Source organism: Myotis yumanensis, unplaced genomic scaffold, assembly GCF_028538775.1.
Source record: "Myotis yumanensis isolate MYYU_CA2020_CCGP unplaced genomic scaffold, mMyoYum1.0.hap1 SCAF_3, whole genome shotgun sequence".
Lineage (NCBI taxonomy): Eukaryota > Metazoa > Chordata > Mammalia > Chiroptera > Vespertilionidae > Myotis > Myotis yumanensis.
The window spans coordinates 207,967,412-207,988,649 of NW_027223754.1; the positions used below are offsets into that span (position 1 = coordinate 207,967,412).

Below are 21,238 nucleotides of genomic sequence, written 5' to 3' on the forward strand. Positions count from 1 at the left end.
GGCCAGCCGGAACCCCTGGCTCCGGGAGGACCCCTGCCCACCGAGGGGCTAGGACTGCTGGTCACCCTCCCCCAGGACCCTTCCTGACAGCCCCCTGGAGGCTGAGCACCCAGTGGGGGTCACTGTTGCCAGCTTCCTGCTCTCCCCTGAGCCCCTCAGACCTGCACCTCGAGCACCCAGCCCACGTCCGCTGCTGCCGTCCAGCCCCTCTGCGTGGACAGGGGCAGCACCGCCTCTGATGTCGCACAGACCCGGGCAAACCTTGGCCCTGCTCGCTCACTGTGTGACACCGAGCCCCGCCCCCCCCGGCCTCACCCTCTCCCGGAAAATGGGTCTCTCTCTTGCCTGCCTCCGCTAGGGCAGGTGGGCCTGGGGCCCCCTCAGAAGGCCCTCCCAGCCACGTGTGGGGAGGCCTGGAGGAAAGGGGGTCCCCCTGCCCCAGGGAGCTGGGAAACAGCAGCCATGTGAGTGGGCACAAGAAGACGAGGGTCAGGCTGAAGGTCAAGGCTGCGGGGAGCTGGTGGGTGGGGGGACTCACACCACAGTGCACGCAACGCAGGGCAACCGGAATCAAGCCGTTTATTTCACAGTTTGGGGCGCCCCGCCCCATCATAAATCACTGTCCAGGGGAGAATCACAAGTCCAGGAGCAGCCGTTGGGAGCTGAGGCAGCTCACAGGCGGGGCAGCCGAGGTGCAGGTGGCAGGGTGGGTACTGAGGTGCAAAGTTGAATGGGGCACCCCACTCCCAAGTGTGGGATCCCTCCGCTGGTGTGGTGGATGGTGGCTTCTCCAGCCCCACCCCCAGGGCAGAGGGCAGAGGGCAGATGGGCGGCTGCACCCTAGACGACCGGAGGAGCCCAGGGCTGGGCAAACGAGGGCACCCTTAGTGTCTGAGTGAGAGGTGGAGGGGGTGGCTGGGCGGGGCCTAGGGGGACAGCAGCAGCTGGATAAGCTTCTGGAACTCCTCTCGGTGCTCGTGAATGTACACCTCGGTCTCCCAGAGGGCGTTGACCAGCACCGTGTCGCTCACCTCGTCCAGCATGATGTCTGTGCCCAGCTGGGGGTTCAATCTGCCCAAGTCAAGGAGGAGGGGTCACCCCAGGACTCTTGGCCTGGGTGGGGGAAAGGAATGTCCCTGCCAAGGGCTGGGTGGGGAAGGCCGCCGTGCCTGGCCAGCCAGGGGGTGGGGCTGGGGGCCGGCCCTCACCTGAAGTACTGGATGCCGACCATCTCGCACCAGGCCCGGGCCCGGTCCACGGCCCGCCCGTCTGGATCCGTGCACTGGGGAGAAGCCGCCTCCGTGAGCACCCAGCCCACCCACAGCCCCTGCCTGGACCCCCTGTCTGGCTCAACCACCCATCCGCAGAGGGACTTGGGCAAGTCCCCTCCCTGGGCACAGTGACTGCCCCAGCTGGGCAATCGAAGGGGCAGGGCCTGGGGTTCTCCCAGGTGGCACAGCAGCACCACTGAGGGTCAGGGAGTGTGATGGGGCGACAGGGCTGAGTGGACAGCCTCCACGCCCCGCCCCCTGCAGCCTTTGCCATCAGGTATTCTGCCCCACAGCTAAGAGATGCTGGAGCCCCCTGCTCAGGTGGTCACAGGGTCCCCGCGGCACTGATGGAATCAGGACCCCTCCCTGAGCTGGCTAACGTGGACCCTCAGAGCCCCTGACACCCGGGTACAGAGAAGAGGGAGGGCACCGTCCTGTGCTGAGGCCGAAAGAGGGACTTGGGGAGGGGCCCATACTCACACAGTCCACCACCATTTTGCCCAGTTCCTTGGCCCCAAAAACAGTTTTCGCCAGTTCCCAGGGGTTGCTGGGACGGAAGACGTCCACACAGGTCACGGGTACCTGCGGGGACTTCCCTGTCCCCAGAGAGACGACGATGGAGAGTTTCTTCACCTTGTTGCCCTGACCCTGTTGGGGACAGGACTGGGTGGTCAGAGATGACCTTCCCCCGGCGGACCTTGGCGGGGGAGTGAGGTCTCGGAGGAGGCCCTGGGGGAGCGAGAAGAGGTGGCGGCGCCTGTGGAGGAGCGGGGCCTGGGCTGCCTCCTTTGCTCGGCAGGAGCTGTGCTGCCCGGAGTCACTCCACCACAGGAGCGGCTTAGAAGGAGGATGTCACAGGACCGTCCTCATCCCACAGCCTCCTCCCCCAGGGAGCCTGCCCTGCCAGGCCTGGCCGCTAGAGGGCGCTCACCCTCTGAAGGCAGAGCCCCTGGCTCTCCACCCAGTGTTGCATGAGAGCTTAGTGATGACCACAGTGGTGACCACAGCCAGCAAGGCCATGGCGCGCTCGGGTCAGGCGCTGTCCTGAATGCTTTACAGGGAGGAGCACAGGGGAGCCTCCTGACCATCCCCCCGGCCCCGACTACCAGCCCCGCACTCAGTGGCTGAAGGGGAGGGCGGGCAGAGTCAGGGCCCAAGCCCAGAGGCCGCTGCCCCACTTGTCCCGACCGGGCTCGGAACCGCTCTCAGCACAGTGCTGCGGGCAGACGCTGGCCAGGCAGTACACGAGAGACAAGGCTGCTGCTGAGCGCCTGGCAATGACCGCACGGGAAACCCGGATCTGCTGAGCGGGGCGGGTGCGGGGGTGGCTTGTCGGACCTGAGCTGGCTCTCACCTTGCGGATCATGTCCTGGTTGTACTCATGGATCTCGGTCATGGCGTCCAGCGTGGGGTTGTTGGCCAGCAGCCCGCCATCCAGGTAGCGCCCACTCGGCCGGAAGTAGGTGGGAGCTGCCCCACTGCTCCGGGCTGCCCGCCACACCAGCTGCTCTGAGGGTGGGGAGGAGGGTGGCCTAGTGGGACAAGGGACTGGTACAATTTCCGAGCTCTTCAGATCTCAGTATGCGTGTGTATGTGCATGCGTGTGTGTGTGCCTGTATGTGTGTATGCGCGTGTATACATGTGTGCACGTGTGTGTGTGTGTGTGTGTGGCTGCAGGAGAAGGGAGAGGCTGGGAACTCTTCAGGAACAGGCCCAGCAAGGCATGCTGTCTGTCCCCCTCCTCCCCCGTGGAAGGCGGGGTGCAGCTGAGGGCCTCCTCTAGCCGCCGGGGCTGACAGCTCCCCACTCTGCCTGTCCTCAGCCAATAAAGACGCAGGGCAGCCGATGGGAGGGGGTGGGCTGGGGGTGCCAGTGACAAGCCTACAACTCCCACCCGCACCCCACGCCTCGCAGGTCAGTTGCTTCCCACAGATGCGGCAAACATGGTGTTAACCTGAGGGCCGAGTTGGAGGCTTGAGGTTAATGTTCTGGCTGCAGCGAGGCTCCCGCACACACTCCGGGGCCTCGTAATTGCGGAAGAGGTGGAGTTCAGCCGGCTGCCGGTCCGACAGCGTCCCTGTCAGCATCACCCTGGAGAGAAACAGGAACAGGACACTGAGGTCGCTGACTGTCCCCCGGCAGCCCACTCCCCCTACCCCCACCCGGCAGCCCACTCCCCCCCACCCCCACCCGGCAGCCCACTCCCCCCCCACCCCCACCCGGCAGCCCACTCCCCCCCCACCCGCGCCCGGCAGTGCACTCCCCCCCACCCCCGCCCGGCAGCCCACTCCCCCCCACCCCCGCCCGGCAGCCCACTCCCCCCCACCCCCGCCCGGCAGCCCACTCCCCCCAACCCCCGCCCGGCAGCCCACTCCCCCCAACCCCCGCCCGGCAGCCCACTCCCCCCACCCCCGCCCGGCAGCCCACTCCCCCCCACCCCCGCCCGGCAGCCCACTCCTGGGAGTTCGTCCTCAGCCGCGCTCTCTCCCGCACGCACATGTGGAGATGGGCGCAGGGGGCTGCTAACGGCAGCAGCATTGGTTCAAGCACAAGACTGGCAACAACGGAACTGTCTGTGTGCGGTCCCCACCCACTGGGGCCTGTGTCGCTGCAGAAGGATCAAGCAGCTCTATGTGCCGATGGGCACTGAGCACCGAGATTTGTGGCCAAGTAGAACCAGGCTCAGGACAGTGTGTGATATGCCACCGTTTATCAACAACAAATCCCCCAAAAACCCATGTGCCTATTTGCTTGGTCGGAGGGTAACTCTGAAGGGCCACGAGTGGCACTGGGGACAGGGGGCTGCAGCTCAGGAGACCTCCCAGTGTCCCCGGTGGTCCCCCTTCAATGCTCCATCTGCCAGGAGAGTCTATTGAAGAAGATCCCTGCTTGTCTGAGACCAGACATCCTAAAATGCGGTGGGGAGTGCAGACTGGCACAGCCCCCTGGGAAACAACATGTACGGAGACTCATCAATGTCTTGCTCTCTGGCCTGTAAGCCACGTGAGGAAATCTCCCTACAGGAATAATCTAGTCACAGCGCAGGCTTCCGTACACGGCTGTCGTCTTGTTGCCATGCATTACTGTGAAAAACGAGCCCATCGGAGCAGGACAGCAGAAGAGAGTGAAGTGCTGTTTCAGAGTTACACTTGCAAGGGGGGCAGAGTAACACAGAAACGTATTTGTTATATTGTAAAGCTAGATATAAAGGGAAGGGAACAAAAACCTCTGCACAGGAAAAAACATTAGTTTTCCATTTCTGGGAATACTGTGGAGAGGTCATTTGAACAATCTTCCCACTGGAAAAAAAATTAAAAGCTGGAAAAGATATATTTTTTAAAAAATCTACTTAAAAGCACAGATCCGACAAGACAAAGGGAATGCCAGGTCAGTCCCGAGGAAAAGCAAGGACCCAGAGAAGTAAGTGAGTACAGACCCGGCTTCGGCCTGAAGCCAGATACCAAACTCAGTCCATTTAAGCTTCAGGGTTGTTGGCCTCCTGGGGCCAGAGGGACAGAGTCGAAGTCCAGGGCCCACCAAAGGAGAGACCCTCCCTATATTAGGGTGGGACCCCAAAGGACTAGACTCTTGGGAAAGGTAAACCAGAAATAAACCTGCCCTTTCCCCTCCCTGCAGGCATAGTTGGCCACAGCCCAGGCTCCTTCGCAGGCTCACTTGGGCTTCCTGATGTCTGTCATCTTGGTGTGCTCGCCAAACTCCCGCTTCAGGAACTCCTCCAGGGGCCCTGACTCGTAGGGCCGCGAGCCCCGGAACACCTCGTCCTTCATGCGGAAGTACACGCCACGCATGTAGACCATGGACTTGCCTAGGAACGGACGGGTCGGAGGGGGGAGGCACGCCTGAGCGCAGGCCGGCTGGGGAAGCCGGTGCGGCAGCGGCAGGTGAAGGCAGCTCTGCCCAGGCACCGACCAAGCCGGGCTCCGGCCTCCTCGGCACCTCCCTCCCAGGCAGATGCCCCCTTCAGCAGCCCAAGGCTCTCCACTTGACTTCCTATTCACAATTTTGCATGATTTTCCCTGAAGAAGGGCCCCGGACATGTATGAGCCTTTAAATCTGGATCTACTCTGTGTGTCACGGGAAATAAGAACCAGCCCTGTCCTCAGAGGCTCCAATGACAGGGTCAAAGGGCAGGCTGCACCTCACAGGAAGTGAAGTGAGGTGTCCACGTGCCTCACCGGCCGGGCTGAGCAAGCAGGGGCTGTGGAGGGGGTTCTCCCCGTGACAGGTCTAACTGGGCGACTCCCAGATCCTTTCCGCAGCCCCCAGGAGTCTGAAGACCCTGGACGGGTGCCCGTGTCCTCTGAAGGAGGGAGAGACCCTGCCTGGGGGAGAGGCTAGGCTCTCCCCCCACCCCCATGTCCCCGTGGAGGCAGCCCTGAGATGGCTCCTCTCGGGTGGAAGGCAGGTACTGAAGAGCAGAGAGGGACGTGGGCCCTGGAGCCAGGAGACAGCGGGTGGAGCACACAGATGGAGACCCGCCTGACCCTCTCTGGTCCTCAGCTTCCCCAGCTGTAACCTCACAAGGCTATGGTGACCATCACAAACATGATGTGAAGCACCAGGCAGTAAACTGTTGGGATGCCAAACCTGGCAACGTGCCAGCTGATGACCCTCCTGTCCCAGAGCTCAGGGACGCTGCTGCTCCCAGCCACCTCCTGGCCCAGGGCCCTCACACCGTGGCAGCTGGGCCATGGCCTCCTCCCCCGGTGAACACCCATGAGACCGGTGCTCCCTGGGTGGGGCGTGTGTCTGAGTCAGGCCCGTGTCCCTAGCACCTGGCGCCGGCCTGGCCCTGACGCCGGGTGCAGAAGGGTCCTCTCCTGGTGCCTTCAGATCTGGAGAGTATGGACTCCGGCTGGACCAGGCAGGGGTCACAGCCAGGGAGGCCGAGGGCACTGCCTGCCTGGAGGGGGGTGACGCTGCTCTGGGAGGCTCCCCACAGGCAGGCAGGACCCCACAGCCCAGACACTCCATGAAGGAGATGTCAGTCAAGACGAGGCCGACCAGTTTGCAGGTCCAGACCCCAGCCCGCCCGGCCCCCACCCTGCAGGGGGCATCTCACTGTGCAGAATGGCCAGGGCCAGGATGCCGCCGGTGCTGGTCCCAGCCACCCAGTCAAAGAGGTCCTTGGTGGCGACGCCCGAGGCCTTCTCGATGGCGATGAGGAGCTGGATGATGACCAGGCCTTTCACGCCCCCTCCGTCCAGGCAGAGCAGGTTGTCGTGGCTGCGGAGGGGACAGCAGGGGAGAGAAGAGGGCTCGTAACCGCCCAGCACTTTACATCCCGCACGCAAGCCCGGAGCCAGGGCACCAATGGCCACAGGACGGGCACGTGAGACAAAGCTCGGGGCTACTGAAGCTTTCGGGGGGGCGGGAGGGGGGTCAAAAAAGGAGTAAGTATGTATTTCAGGAGGTGAAAAGTACAACAGAGAAAAACAGGGTAAGGGGCAGCCGGGGGCAGGTAAGTTGCCTGCCACCTCAGCAGGCACCTGGGTCTGTCCCACTCCGGACAGGAGCCCTGTGAGGACAGCCGCTTGGTTTGCTCAGGTCTAGGGTCCCACTCCCACTTGCCTGATTCAAGCCTGTGAATTAAACGAGGCTGGGGGGGTGGCAGAGGGTCAGGGCGCTCCGTCCAGGTGGGAGCGGCAGGGGAGGGGGGTGGGGGGAGAAAGGGCTGTGTTGCCAGGAGCTGGGAGGGGCTTTGCCAGCACGAGCTCAGGTAAATGCCCTCATCCCTTTCAAGGCGGGCACTCCCTGCGGCGCTGTGCGTTACTGAAGGGATGAAGGATGGAGCTCAGGCACACGGTGGTCAAGGAATGCTGGCTCCGTCTGGACCAGTCTGCTGACTCTGAGTGGCCGCTCTCCACACGCCCTGACCTGTCTCCCCAGGCCTGCGTGCCGGGCCCTGGCCCCAGGGGGGAGGTCTCCGCTGTCTGCGCAAACCTGGACCCTTCCTCCTGGACTCCTCCTCTTCCCATCTCCTTCTACACGTCACTGCAGAGAGGAGCCTGTGCTGCCGTCAGGGCCCGCCTCAGCCTGCCTGTGCCGCCCCGTCCTTGTGCGGAGCACTTGTCCCCCATCAGCACCACGTTTTGTTCATTGTTGACTGTCTTTCTCCCCCCTGAACTGGAGGCTTCTGAGGGCAGGGCAGGCTCTGCTCTGTGCAGGGCTACGGATCCAGTGCACAAGAGGTGTCTACAATAGACAGCTGGTGAGCGAAGGAGGCCTGTGCGCCTGCCTGTGTGGCCCCATGGTCTTTCCTGGGCCAGCGGCCAGCCCTGAAGCAAGCCCAGTGGGTGGCAGGGGAGGCCGCTGTCGCTGGGGGCCTCCAGGGCCTGACCAGAGACCCTCCTGAGGATGCGGGGCTGAGTGTGGCTCATAGACCCGCCCAAAAAGGTCCCCACAGGGTGTCCTGACACTGCACCTGATGCCGGGTACAGAAGGGTCTTTTCCTGGTGCCTTCAGATCTGGAGAGTATGGACTCCGACTGGACCAGGCAGGGGTCACAGTCAGGGAGGCAGAGGGCATTGTCTGCCTGGGGGGAAGGGGGTGATGCTGCTCTGAGAGGCTCCCCACAGGCAGGCAGGACCCCACAGCCCAGACAGCTCCATGAAGGAGATGCCAGTCAAGACGAGGCCGACCAGAGTTTGCAGGTCCAGACCCCAGCCCCATCTCTAGGAAGGTGCAGGGGGCACAGCAGGAGGGAAGGACCGGAACTTGGATAGGCAGACGCACCCCCAGGCCATGAATTACAAGGTGGCCAAGGAAATGAGTGGGACAGCCAAGGGAAGGCACCCTTCAGGCGAGGAGCAGACCACATCATGTGGCTGCCGGGCCCTGGGAGTGGGCTGTGTGCTTACGGGGCTTTCCCTGGCCCTGTCGGGGCTGGCACTGGGCCACAGCCAGGAGGGAGCCTGCAGCGGAAGGAAGCACATGGACTCGGAAGACCTGGCCTGTCTCCGCTCTGACACTCACTCCATGTGACCTTGACAAAGTCACTTAACCTCTCAGAGACTCAGGTTCTGCAGTTGCTAACACGTCCCTAAGAGGCTGCTGGTCCCTAGGAGGCTGCTGGTCCCTAGGAGGCTGCTGGTCCCTAGGAAGCTGCTGGTCCCTAGGAGGCTGCTGGTCCCTAAGAGGCTGCTGGTCCCTAGGAAGGATGCTAGTCCCTAGGGAGGCTGCTAGTCCCTAGGGAGGCTGCTGGTCCCTAGGAGGCTGCTGGTCCCTAGGAGGCTGCTGGTCCCTAGGAGGCTGCTAATTCCTAGGGAGGCTGCTAATCCCTAGGACAGTGATGGCAAACCTATGACACATGTGTCAGAGGTGACACGCGAACTCATTTTTTTGGTTGATTTTTCTTTGTTAAATGGCATTTAAATATATAAAATAAATATCAAAAGTATAAGTCTTTGTTTTACTATGGTTGCAAATACCAAAAAATTTCTATATGTGACATGGCACCAGAGTTAAGTTAGGGTTTTTCAAAATGCTGACACGCCGAGCTCAAAAGGTTCGCCATCACTGCCCTAGGAAGTTGCTGGTCCCATGAAAGATGCTGGTCCCTAGGAGGCTGCTAGAATAGGAACACTGATAGAATAAAAGCGTAATGTGCAAATCGACTGAATGGCCGAACAGCAGAACGACCATCCGGACGACCACGCTATGACACCCACTGGCGCCAGGCCAGCCAAGGCGGGTGCGATGTGATTGGTCGGGGGGCCCAGCCTTTTCCCCATGATCGCCCTGCAGAGGGAGGACCAGGCCACTGACCAGCAGGCTGCGACGGGTAGTCTGGGCCTCCCTCTGCAGGGGCGATCCATCACGGAGCCCCACGATCGACTGCCCCACAGAGGGAGGCCCAGGCTACCTGGCCAGCAGTGCTACGGCGGGTGGGTGGGGCCTCCCTCTGCGGGGCGATCGATCACGGGGCTCCCTGACTGTGAGAGGGCGCAGGCTAGGCTGAGGGACCCCCTCCCCCAGTGCACGAAATTACTAAGGGAGGTGGAGGGCCAGCTCTATTACTAAGGGAGGTGGAGGGCCAGCTCTATTACTAAGGGAGGTGGAGGAGCAGCCGCTGGGAACCACGTCATCCTGGAGACCCGATGTGCTGGTGGGCATGGATTCTGGGCCCTAGGGCCTGTCATCCAGGACATGGCAGGGCTTCTTCTCTTTGTCCCCATTACCCGGGTCCGCCTTCTGCAATGGGCCTGGGTGCACAGCAGGTGCTCGGAGGCAGGGTAAGGAGTGGGGTGGAATCTGAGGGAAGCAGGCCCTGGTCTCTGCAGAGAGGACCTGCACCTGCCCCCACAACCGTGACAGGTCTCGGGGAAGGGACAGGACTGCAGCCGCTCCATCGTGTGGCCCAAAGCCTGCAAGGCCACTGTGAAGGAGCAGACCCAGGCTCTCTAAACACAGCCTCCTCGCTGTGAACTACAGGGGACCGAGCCGCCTCACAGGACCGCGGGCGGACTAGACACAAGCCCCAAGCCCTCAGTGGACCCCAGCAGAGGCCGCGCACATGTGCCCCCCCTTTCCCTCCTCACTCACGTCCGCTTCTCGTCCCGCATGGAGCTCAGGATGAAGGTGGGCTTCCGGGCCCGGGAGATGTGCACCAGGTCCTGCAGCTCTGCAGGGTGGAGGGCTGGGTGGGCAGAGGCCGGGCAGGTACCAGCCCCCCCGCCCCCTCCCCCCGCCCCAATGGGTCCAGGAGCAAAGCTGTACCCTCACCCCACCATCCCTAGCAGGAGCATCTGCCTGCTGCCCCGGGAAGGGCTCTTTGTCCCAGGAAACAGCTCAGCCAAAGCCCGCAGGCCCCTGGGAGCCCCCAACCTGCCGGGCCAGTGCCCGGATGTGGCTCAATGTCGTCTCCTCAGGGCTGGGAAGCACAGGCGCCCCTGACGTATCCTGTGCTTCCAGTCCACAGCGTGTTCCTCACACACCAGGCTGGTGCTGCTGACCCACCCTCACCAGAACTGCTATCCCAACTCGCAGACGAGGCTGAGGCTACGCGACTCGTCCACGGTCACTGAGCCCAAAGGGCTGAGTCAGGACGTTCCCTGGGATTTAACTGCGTGCGTGCAGGGAGGAACCCGAACCACTCTTCAGACTGATCCCCTGAAAACTTCCTCAGCGGCCTCTCGACTTGGATGCGCCCGTCCACTCAGTCCTTGTGTCCCCCGTGCCCACCCAGTGCCTGAGCTGCCCTCCTGACAAGCAGCTGGGCCCCAGGCGCCTGGCCCAGCAGTGTCAGGTCACCCGGGCCCCCCACACCACTGAGCATGGAGTCTAGAAGCAGCAAAGCAGGAAGCAGCCAGCAGGCGGCGGGCCCCCTTCAGCAGGGCAGGCGGCCAGAGTGGGCACAATGAGCGGGAGACTGGCCAGGAGGGCAGTGGACAGAGGGCCAGGCAGGGAGGGCAGCAGGGTGCACGTGTCGGCATGCAGCTGAGAAAAAGGGAACTCGGCTACAGCTAACTCGGGGCATGGCGCGCTCGGCCCCTCTAGGCCAGGGCATTACCCATCTGCAGCCGCGCCCAGGCCCACCATCCAGCCTGGCTTGGGTGACTGACTGCCTGTGAATTGAGAGATGGAGGTGGGGGCAGGTTTTGGATGAGGGGGAGGGGGCGGGGAGAGTGGAGCCAGAGGACTGACTGAGCTCCAGGCTTGGCTGGGCTCTCTTGGTCTGCTTCCCTCCTCCCCCACAAAAAAAGGCCAGCTTGCCAAGGATGGGTTTCTGACGGCCCTGTTCAGGGGACCCCCTTCCCAAACAATCTAGGGCCTTGGGGGGCTATGCTCAGGAGACCCAGAGTCTCCTGGGGGCATCTCCACAGGCACCTGGGGCAGATGCTGGTGTTCTTCATGATCAAAGCCTGTAGGTCACTGAAAGGGCCAGCGGGGTCACACAGGCCCCACAGTGACTCCCTGCGCAGCAGAAACATTCCTCGTTGAAGCCCGAGGGTCAGGGGCTCTGGACTCCAAACAGAACTCCTCACTCCACCCTGAGCTCCCAGGGGACACAGAGGCCCTGAAAGCACCCACTTCATGGGTGCCAGGCATGCCCAGACCTGAGACCCGTGTCCAGGGCATCCTCGCAGGAAAAAGGGACCGTGGGACGTTAGCCAGGGACCCGTGGCCTCTGGGCTCTGTGGGCTGCTGGCTGCCCGCAGAGGCTAATAAACCCGCCCCCCCCCCCCCCCTCCCGGCTCATCTCAATGGCTTCTACGCTGGGGCCTTCTCTCAGGAGCTCTGATCTGAGAGCCTGGGAACCAGCTGGAGAGGAGGGAGCATAGTACGGCGGGAGGGGGCCTACCTAGGCTGTTTAAGCTGATCGGTGGGGGCTGAGATCTTTCCGGGCAGAAGGAATGCTGCGCTGCGGAGGAGCCCAGCTCCGTGGGGGCCCCTGGGAAGTGGTGGTTGGCCCCTATGATTCTCAGCAGAGTTAAGACTGCCTTCCTGGTGCCAGCTGGGGACAGTGTGGGGAGGGGGAACCGCACAGGGTCAGAAATGATGTCATCATGCAGGGGAGAGCCCCTCCTTTCCACACACAGCCCCTCCCTCTCCCGTCTACCAGGCCTGGGTATGTGGGGGAGCCCACCCCACCCCGACAGGGCATGCGGACTCTAGTCTGTTCCATCCCAAGCAGCTTCCTTCCGGGGGCCGGGAAGGTGCGGGGTGGACCGTGGAAAATGGAAGGAGCAGGTCAGTGTGGCCCCGCCTGAGTATTTGGGGGACTCCTCCCTTTCCCTTCGGCTCTAGTCAAGAAAGAGGAACTCCCACCTCCAAAGTCAGCAATTCTCAAAGCTGCTAAGAGGACAGTCCTTCAGAGCTCGAAAGGGACTGGCCAGCCAGCCAGCGAGCATCTACGCCCATCGAACGCATGGGATGACTGGAGGGGATGCCACGAGAGGCAGTGTGCCCACACGCGTACATGCATGCACACACGCTGGCGGGTACACACTGACGGCAACCTCCACAGCTCCCGGAAACCTCCAGAGGGGGCTCCAGGCTGCTGGTGAGGAGCACCTGCTTTTCCAGCCCTGAAGCCAAGGCTCACCAAGTGAGCATGCAGTGCATGCAGCGTGCCTGAGCACACACTTGTGTAGCGTAATGCGTGCAGGGTGCCTGAGCATGGGACACACATGCACACGTGTAGTGGTTCCATCAGAGAATTCTTCAAGGCTGAGGAAGAGGACTGCCGCTGCCTGTCCCACCCCCTGAACCCTGGCACCCTGAGGGGGAACGGGGCTGCACAGGAGGGGGCATTGGCTTGGCAAGCCCCTTGTGGGCTCCGTCTGCTGGTCAGGGACCCAGTTCTTGGGAAGCAGAAGCTTCCGTCTCCGCCTCCCAGGTCCTCCTAGAAACCCTGCGCAGGGAGCAATGGGGTGGGTACAAGCAGGATGCTGGGCCCGAGCTGGGCTTCCCTCCTCCCCAGCCCCGCACCGCACCCCCGCGCAAAGCCGCACAGGGTGATGAGCACATACCTCTGCTGATCTTGGAGGCTATGTGGGTAGGAGTCTCCCCACGGTCATTTGGGGTGTCCACCTCTGCCCCAAACACAATGAGGGCCTTGATCATCTCCACGTTGCCTCTCTGTTGGGCATGGAGCGGGGGTTGGAGGAAATAGCCAACAGTGCAAGGAAACACAAAGAAAAAGGAGCCCAGCCTCTCCCACGCTCCCCATCAATTCGGGCGCCTCTCCTCGGCACAGGAGAGACACTGGACCCTTTTTTTTTTTATCCTCACCCAAGGATATTTTTCCATTGATTTTTAGAGAGAGAGAGAGAGAGAGAGAGAGAGAGAAAATACACACACACACACACACACACACACACACACACATATATATATTTGAGAGAGACTCATCAGTAGGTTGTCTCCCACACATGCCTTGACTTGGGCCAGGAATCAAGCCTGCAACCGAGGTATGTACCCTTGACCAGGAATCATCCCTGTGACCCTCTGGTCTTCAGGTTGACACTCTAACCACTGAGCCAACCAGCCAGGGCAACACTGGGACCTTTGATCTCCGGCCCCTCGACCTGGAATTCCAAAGTCTACAATCTGAAGGCTGGTGCCCTGACAAGCAGGCTTAACATCCCCAGGTGAGGGCTTCCAAACCCAGGCAGCCTCCCTGGCCTCCAGCCCCAGCAGCTCCCTCTCACAGGAAGCAATGCATCTATGACCCCCCGACTCAGGAGCCGCGGGGACACTGAGGGTTAGCTACTCATCGCTTTCAGGATAGCAGGAGCGGGTGAGCAAGGAAAGGGAAGACTGTCTTGCTGGTCTGGGCCAGGATGCCAGTCCTGAGGGGTACCAAGCACGTGTCTTCCCTGATGGCAGCCTTCACAGCGCTGCACAGCGACCATCTGGAGGCTGGGTTGGGGGGGGGGGGGGGGCGCATCGCTTGGTTTCCCAGCACCAGCCGAAGACTGGCTGCCAGGCCAGAGCGCGCGTCTTATCACCTCCTTCTTCTCGGAGCCTGATTTCCTTGTCTAGAGAGTGAAGAGGTGTGTCTAGAATGCAGTTGTCCTAACAGCTGCTCACGCTCCATGAGGATTTTGGGGGGCCCAGGTAAATGTGTGAGCTTTAAACACGAGTTACGGAGTTCTCTTTTGGTTGCCTTGTACTTGTGGCCCTGGCTTAACCACTTCTGGCAGTGAGACATTTCCTTCCAAATAGCTTGCAGTGATTCTAAAAGCAAGCCAACTCAGAGACGTGGTACGTCCATCACTGTAAAGTGGTCCGCGAACGGGCCCCAGGCCGTGAAGATGGTGCTGCCCGGGACTGCAGCCTGGGAAGCAATGAGGCAGTGCTCAGAGTGAGGCCTGTGGGCCCGTGCCTGCGGGAGGCCCTTTTAGAGGCTGGGGAGGTGGAGGTTAAGACTGTTTTCATAAAAATACCAAGACGTTTGCCTCTGCAGCGATGGTGTAAAGCAACGGCGGGTGAAGTGCGGGTGCCTTGGCACTAAGCCAGGCAGTGGCATCGTACCAAGTGTCATCGAGGCTCTTCCCTGCCAGGAGCTCCCCGTAAGAATAAGCTCGTTAGCGGGCCTGGTGTGTGACAGTGCGCGGAGGCAGCTGCGGAGGGCCCACCGCAGCCAGTCTGTCGAAAGCTGCCCTGTGGCGCCGCATCCGGAGCAGCCACAGTTCTCTGTGAGGGTAACTACATGTCCTTCCCCGCCACACATCTCTGTGAGGCCAGCTCTCTTCATCGTCTTCAACGTGTCCCGCAGCATCCCGCCACAAGATGAACGTAGCAGAGGATACGAGAATCGTGCCTTCTCTGAAGCCAGGCAGTAAAAAGATTCAAAAAATGTAAAACGATGCCATCTCCTCCCAGTCAACTATATTTTGTGGGGGTTTTTTCCCATAAAAGTATCATTTATGCTAGTATGTGACGGTAAATTATAGTTATTTTTGAATGAATTAGTGAGTATCTTGAAAATTTCTCACTTTTAATTTCTAAGATGGTAACCATAGACAGATAAAATTCATATAAAAACATCTTTGGGCCCTAGCTGGCTTGGCTCAGTGAAGGGAGTGTCAGCCTGCGGACAGAAGGGTCCAGGGTTCGATTCCAGTCAAGGGCAGGTACCTCAGTTGCAGGCTCCGGGCCCTGGTCAGGGGCATGCAGGAGGCAACTGATGTGTCTCTCTCACATCAGTGTTTCTCTGTCTCCCTTCCACTCTCTCAGAAAATCCCTGGGAAAAATATCCTCGGGCGCAGATTTAAACACACACCTTTGGGATCCTCGATTATTTTTAAGAGTATGAAGGGACCAAACAGACCAAGACGTTCGAGAACTGCTGAACTGGATCATCCTAAGGGCCCACGCAGGACTAAAAATGCCCAGGGTTTTATTTATAACCTCAGCCTCTTGAGCAACGCTGCTCTATAATCATGACCTTTGGTATAAAACAGGATGTCTTTGAATTTGTCCTAAACCGACTTCTTTTAGAGCCTCCCAGTCCCTCACTCCGAGCCTTAGAAACAGACTTCTGTGCATGTGGTATTGCTACAGTTACACACACACACACACACACAGATGTGCCTGTAACACAGTAACAGTCCCTCCCCTCATGCAATATGTTCATACTGTAGCCGTCTAACCAGACTGCCGGCCTTTAAGGGCAGGAACTATGCTCTATAATAAACCAACAAGCGTGACCAACACCAACCGCCTGCCGCCCAGCAGCTTAGAGTCCACCCGGGATAGAGGAGCAATACACAGCCCCCGGCGTGGCTCAGCGGTTGGGCGTCGACCTATGAAGCAGGAGGCTAGGATTCGATACCCAGTCAGAGGTTGCGGGCTCGATCCCCAGTGTGGGGCGTGCAGGAGGCAGCCGATCAGCGGTTCTCTCTCATCATTGATAGTTCTATCTCTCTCGTTCTCTCCTCCGCTCTGAAATCAATACAAATTTTAAAAAAGAGAACAATACGCAGACAGATATGGCTCCCTAGTGGCGAAGGAGGACCGACCCCTGTGGACGCTCACTCCGCGCCAGGTCCCGTGTGTCACTCAGACAGTCCTCAGGGCTACCAAGTGCTTCCCTTTACTCCTCTCGGCAGCTCTGCAGGTGGGGACCGACACCTACAGTTCCCAGGTGAGCACGCCAGGGCTGACAGAGGCGACAGGAGTTGCCCAGGGTCACGGTCAGTAGGCAGAGCTGTACCCTCCCCGCAGAGCCAGGCGTCAAGTTGGGAGACACGGAGTGAGGATACCAGGGCGCAGGGAAGGAGCCCGGCTCTGCCCCGCCCGCCTTCCCGGCACAGACTCACCGACATGGCCAGGTGCAGCGGCGTGTTGCCGTGCTCCCCGCGGGCGTTGGTGTTGGCCCCGTAGGTCAGCAGCACCATGGCGCAGTCGAAGCGGTTGCGCATCACCGACACGTGCAGAGCCGTGTTGCCCGCGGAGCTGGTGTTGTTCACATCGCAGCCTCGTTTCAGCAGCAGGCGGGCCATCTGCGGGAGACAGGGTCCGGGCCCACGTCAGCAGCTGTGGCCTGCGGCACCTGGGCACCTGGGCGCTGCCACTCCCTCCCTCAGAGGCTGCAGCAACAGACGAGCCCAGCTGGCAGGCCTCAGTTCTGGGGGCGACTCTAGACCGTGGCACCATCAGCACCCCAAGAACTAGGGGGTAAAAAGCTGAAGATGTACCAACTGTTCTACTAGGCTTCCAAGTCCTTCCCTGGAGCTCACAGGACCTGTGCCCCCTGCAGAATTCTTCTGGGCCCTTCCCCAGAAAAGCCCCACTCTGTCACCCTCCCTGGGGCCCTGCAAAGGCAGGCTCCCTCCTCGGGACGTGGCCACACACACCATTGCTCACCCAGCAGCCCTGAGGAGCCTAGAGCCGTGGAGAGGAGCCTGGACTTCGAAGCCCAATAGGCTTGAGCAGCTCCACTCACCCCAGTTACCTGAGCTTGGATGGGTCACTGCACCCCTCTGCACCTCAGCTTTCTCTCCTTGTAAAATCCAAGTCCCTGCCTCACAGAGTGTGGAAACAATGAATGACAAACATACACGAAAGTCCCTGGCTAGCTGCTGGCATGAAGACAGTACCCTGAAAGTGTGCATCTCCGCCCTCCCGGCCCTGGCAGTTAGGAGCAGGCCATGGCCTCTGGGGCCACCCAGTGCACTGCCGAGCTGTGCTGCCCGGAGATGAGAGACCAGAGACCTCCTCCTCCCAGGGGGACGGAGGCGTGGCATAGGGAGAGGCCTCAGAGGAGAGGCCGCTGGAGCCAGCCGCAGCCACGCCATCAACCTCTACCTTCTGTTTATGAGGCACTTGACAATTTATAAAGATTTTTCTCCCACGATACCTTGCTGACATCACACCTCCAGAGGCAGGACCTCCAGTTCAGACAGGAGAAGTCCGCAGAGGGGACATGTCACCGTGCCAGTGAGCACTGGAGCAACACCAGGATGTCATCTCTCCTTGGTCCTCTCTGCCTGGGCGCCCACTGCGAGATCAACCTCCCAAGTGCCATCCTCAGGGTCCCCGTAGGAACTAGGCTCAGGGAACTGCCCCTGCCCACCAGTCCCCCAGAGCCACCTACCTCTGCTTTCTTGGCCCAGTGGAGGGGGCTGGCTCCATAGCGTGGGTCTTTGCTATGGACCTGGCTGCTGTCCATGCTGATGATCATTTCAGCACACCTGGGGAGAGAGGAGCCTGGGTCAGTGAGGAAGGCCAGAGGAAGGCTGGTGCCAGGAGAGGTCACAGGGGCTTCATCGACTGGTTAGGGAGAGTTTCTGCAAGTAAAGTTGCAACAAAACCAACCAGCGTGAATACCATGGTATATCCAGGGTATCATGAGCCCTTCCAGGCACAGCTCAAGCCCCTTCCTCCAGGAAGCCTTCCCTGATAACTCCCATCAGCAATGATCACTCTCACTGGTGTTGGCTTTAGGGTCAGACAGGCTTAAGGGCAAGCCCCAGCTTCCTCACTGGTGACCTCTGGAAGGTGACTTAGTCCACCTGCCACATGGAGGCAGTTCTCACAGGATGGCAGGAATGAAAGGAGACAGGGTATCTCAGCACTGGTTCTGTGCCTGGCACACAGCCCCCTCATCCCCAACCCCCCACTATTAGTCTCCTGCAGTGGTGGGTAAGAGTCCAGCTGCCCTCCACCCCTAGGATTATAACCAAAGGAACTGAACTCAGGGGCTCGAACAGTATGTTTACTGCGGCCCTATTCACAGCAGCCAAAAGGCGGAAGCAACCCAGGTGTCCGACAGATGACTGGAAAGCAAAATGTGGTCCATCCGATGGAGTATTATCCTGCCTTAAAATGGAAGGAGCCTCTGGTCCTTGTGACGACACTACTGACCCTTGGAGACGTCGCTCTACGTGAAACCAGAGTCCCAGGAAGGTCAGCACACACACAGGGGCTCCCAGGCCGCAGCTGGGATGAACCACTCTCAGTAAGGCCACTGCCTGTGATTCTTAGAGTGCAGCTGCGCTGGCCACCACGCGACAGCAGAGGGTGTCCCCACGGGGCCCCAGGAGCATGGCTGTGGGCACACCCAAGGCACAAGACGACTGGCGTCACCCTGCAGGCAACGATCGTCTTGGATCTGAGCGGCCCGCAGGGCGGCCTGGGTGCTGCAGACGGAAGGCGGTTGCGGGTACCTGAGGAGGCAGCCGCCTGGACAATACCAGGGTTCTGAAGGGACAGGGACGGAGCAGGTGACCGGAGCCTGCAGGGGCTGACGCCAAGCACGAGCAGGGCCACCGAGCCAGCCCTCAGGTGCAGGCGAGCACGACCATCGCTGTACCCATTCGGGGCGGACCTGCAACGAGGGAACCTGACTCCTGGGGGTGAGAGCGCTGGTACTGCCTCCAGCCCCTTGGTCAAGTCTTTCTTAAAGTTCTAGCTCTTGGCTGTGCTCGGGAGGATAAAGGAAAGGAGGCTCTGTCCGAGCGTAGGCCTTTGAGGGGAGAGCAATGCCCCGGGGGCCAGCCAGGTGCCCAGAGGAAGGGGAACCCTGAGGAAGGGCACGAGTGCCTGAGCATGGCCCGTCATGTGTCCTTTTCCCGCTGCCTGCCTGGCACTCAGCACTGGGGGATCTTGGGTGACTTCTGTCTCCTGTCCCGGGGCTGTTCTCTTATCCATCTTCATAGGGCACAGTGCCTGGGTCTGAGGGGCTGACGGACTCATTCATTCATTCATTCATTCTAGGTATTGTACCTGCTAGATAATATTTTGAGATAGTCACCTCTTTTATTCATGCCCCGGCTCACCCCTTACACACACACACACACACACACACACAACCCCCACATGGGGAAGAATTTCCTGAGACCAGGTTCCCAGGTCTGGGAGAAAGGAAGAAAGGAGAAAGTGTTCTAGAGCTCCCTGAGACATGGGCCGGGACCTGTGAGCCCACAGTGCCATCCACCAGGAGGGACGAATGCTTCTAGGCAGATGGGCCCTGGGCCACCCTGACAACCATGCCTGGGCCTGGAGTCGGCCACAGAAGCCGTGAGCACTGCGGCGAGACGGGTTCCGATCAGGCTGGTCAGCTCGGGGGGAAGAGGACCCAGGTCAGTGGGCCCCTCCGAGTCAGGGCTGCATGAGATTCTAGCACTGGACCACCCCTGGGGAGCTGGAAAGGGGAACCCAGAAAAGATTAATGTTGTATCTCGTTTGGTAAAGGGAGGTTCACGGTCAGAAATTAAGGTGCAGTATAGGGCAATTTGGTGTTTGATTCTTTGCACAGTGGGGTTTGTGGACTGAGAGTCACACCGTACACATTGGTTCGTGCCAGGCCAGCCCCTGGGCGCCAGAATCTGATACGCATCTCAGGAGGAAGGTGAGGCCCGGCACCGTGTGAGGCGGGGGTGGGAGGGAGGGCTTACCCCTTCTGGGAGAACTTCATGGCCGTGTGGATGGGGTAGCCACGGGACCCCATGACGTTACAGCGAGCGTTACACAGCAGCAGCACGTGGACCATCTCCGGCTTCCCCATCTGGCAGGCCAGGTGCAGCGGGGTCAGCCCTTGGTTGTTCACCTGGTTCAGGCCGGCGGATGCACTCTTCCCTAGGAGCTGCCAGCACAACAGAGGCGTGGGCTGCAGCCCAACTCGGAGAAGCCCCTTCGTGTCCCTGTGTCCCTCCCCGGGCACCCGCCGCGTCTCCCTGGGGACGAAGGGCGAGGGAAGCTGACTGCACAAGAACAAGCCTGAGACTCAGAGAGAAGCAACAGAGAAGGGCGGCCTTGGAGGAGAATGGGAGCTGGCTGAACCTGGGGTGTGGTCTGGCATGCCTGTGGCATGTGTGACAATTTCTGAATAAAGAAACTGAAAATGTGGTCATCTCTAAGGGAGGGCACTGGGGGTCTGGGAGGGAGGGGTAGTGTTTCTAGCTTTTCTGTCCTGCTTGAATTTTTTTTTGCCGTGTGCGGATATTTTACAATTAAAAAAAAAATCAGTATTGCCCGGCCGGCATGGCTCAGTGGTTGAGCGTCGACCTATGAACTAGGAGGTCACAGTTCCATTCCTGGTCGGGGCACATGCCCGAGCAATCCCCAGTGTGGGGTGTGCAGGAAGCAGCCCATTATTGATTCTCTCCCCCTCACTCCCTCTCCCTTCTTCTCTGAAATCAATAAAAATCTATTTTAAAAAATATCAGGCCCTAGCCAGTTTGGCTCAGTGGATAGAGTATCGGCCTACGAACTGAAAGGTCCCAGGTTCGATTCTGGTCAAGGGCACATGCCCGGGTTGTGGGCTAGATCCCCAGTGGGGGACGTGCAGAAAGTAGCCAATCCATGATTCTCTCTCATGAATGTTTCTATCTCTCTCTCCCTCTTCCTTCCTCTCTGAAATCAATAAAGATATATTTAAAAAAATATCAGTATTAAAAGGCACGCTGGGAGGCTTTTATTTCCTCCTTGGGCTGAATGCTGTCCCCGAGGTTAATTACGATCCTATGTGCCTGTGTGACCAGCTGGGCATAGCAGCAGCCTGGGGACGCGGCAGGGTGACCCGACTAGAGGGCCAGCTCCGCCACTCACAGACCAGGGGGCCCTTCCTGGGCAAACTTGAATGTCACCGACCCTGTTTCTTTAGCAAGGAGAGGAGGGAATGACCCTCCCGCACAGAGGGTATTCTGAGAATTAACTAGAACACACACAACACCCAGTACAGGGCAGGCAGCAGACGAGCACGCGATGAAGACAGGTGCAGCTGCGTGTGACCGCTGGTAAGAGCACCTTGGCCCTGCCCCGAGGCAGGACATGTGTGGCCCCGTGCGGGCACTCAGCGGTTCTCGGTGAGGGCGGATGCCACAGCGGTGTGCAATCCCTTCCCCTGAGACCACTAATCATTAGGGATGGGTCCACATTTTCTGGAATAATGTAGCTCCATTCTGAAGCCAAGGCAGAGGTAAGGATATCATCTTCAGAAGAATCTCCTAAGCCCAGGCAATAAAATACTGCCCAGTAGCCTGTCTTTTCTG

At 60.1% G+C, this 21,238-nt stretch overlaps 1 protein-coding gene across 5 annotated transcripts in view; it reads right to left on the reverse strand.

The window, feature by feature from the left end:
- Positions 1-562: 562 nt before the first annotated feature.
- PLA2G6 (phospholipase A2 group VI) overlaps positions 563-21,238 on the reverse strand; it is a 42,906-nt gene continuing 22,230 nt past the window's right edge. Inside the window, exons 5-17 of one of the 5 annotated variants that reach the window (XM_070411108.1) lie at positions 19,643-19,830; positions 17,341-17,437; positions 16,064-16,246; positions 12,767-12,875; positions 11,596-11,748; positions 9,837-9,915; positions 6,355-6,518; positions 4,947-5,097; positions 3,226-3,362; positions 2,626-2,780; positions 1,752-1,919; positions 1,209-1,282; positions 563-1,071 (exon numbers count right to left, since the gene is read on the reverse strand). In XM_070411108.1, the coding sequence (XP_070267209.1) occupies positions 927-1,071; positions 1,209-1,282; positions 1,752-1,919; positions 2,626-2,780; positions 3,226-3,362; positions 4,947-5,097; positions 6,355-6,518; positions 9,837-9,915; positions 11,596-11,748; positions 12,767-12,875; positions 16,064-16,246; positions 17,341-17,437; positions 19,643-19,830 (1,803 nt within the window). In that variant the 3' untranslated portion in view covers positions 563-926. Of the gene's footprint in view, positions 1,072-1,208; positions 1,283-1,751; positions 1,920-2,625; positions 2,820-3,225; positions 3,363-4,946; positions 5,098-6,354; positions 6,519-9,836; positions 9,916-11,595; positions 11,749-12,766; positions 12,876-16,063; positions 16,247-17,340; positions 17,438-19,642; positions 19,831-21,238 lie in introns of those variants that run through there. The other 4 variants (XM_070411107.1, XM_070411110.1, XM_070411109.1 and 1 more) reach the window with 4 other exon arrangements.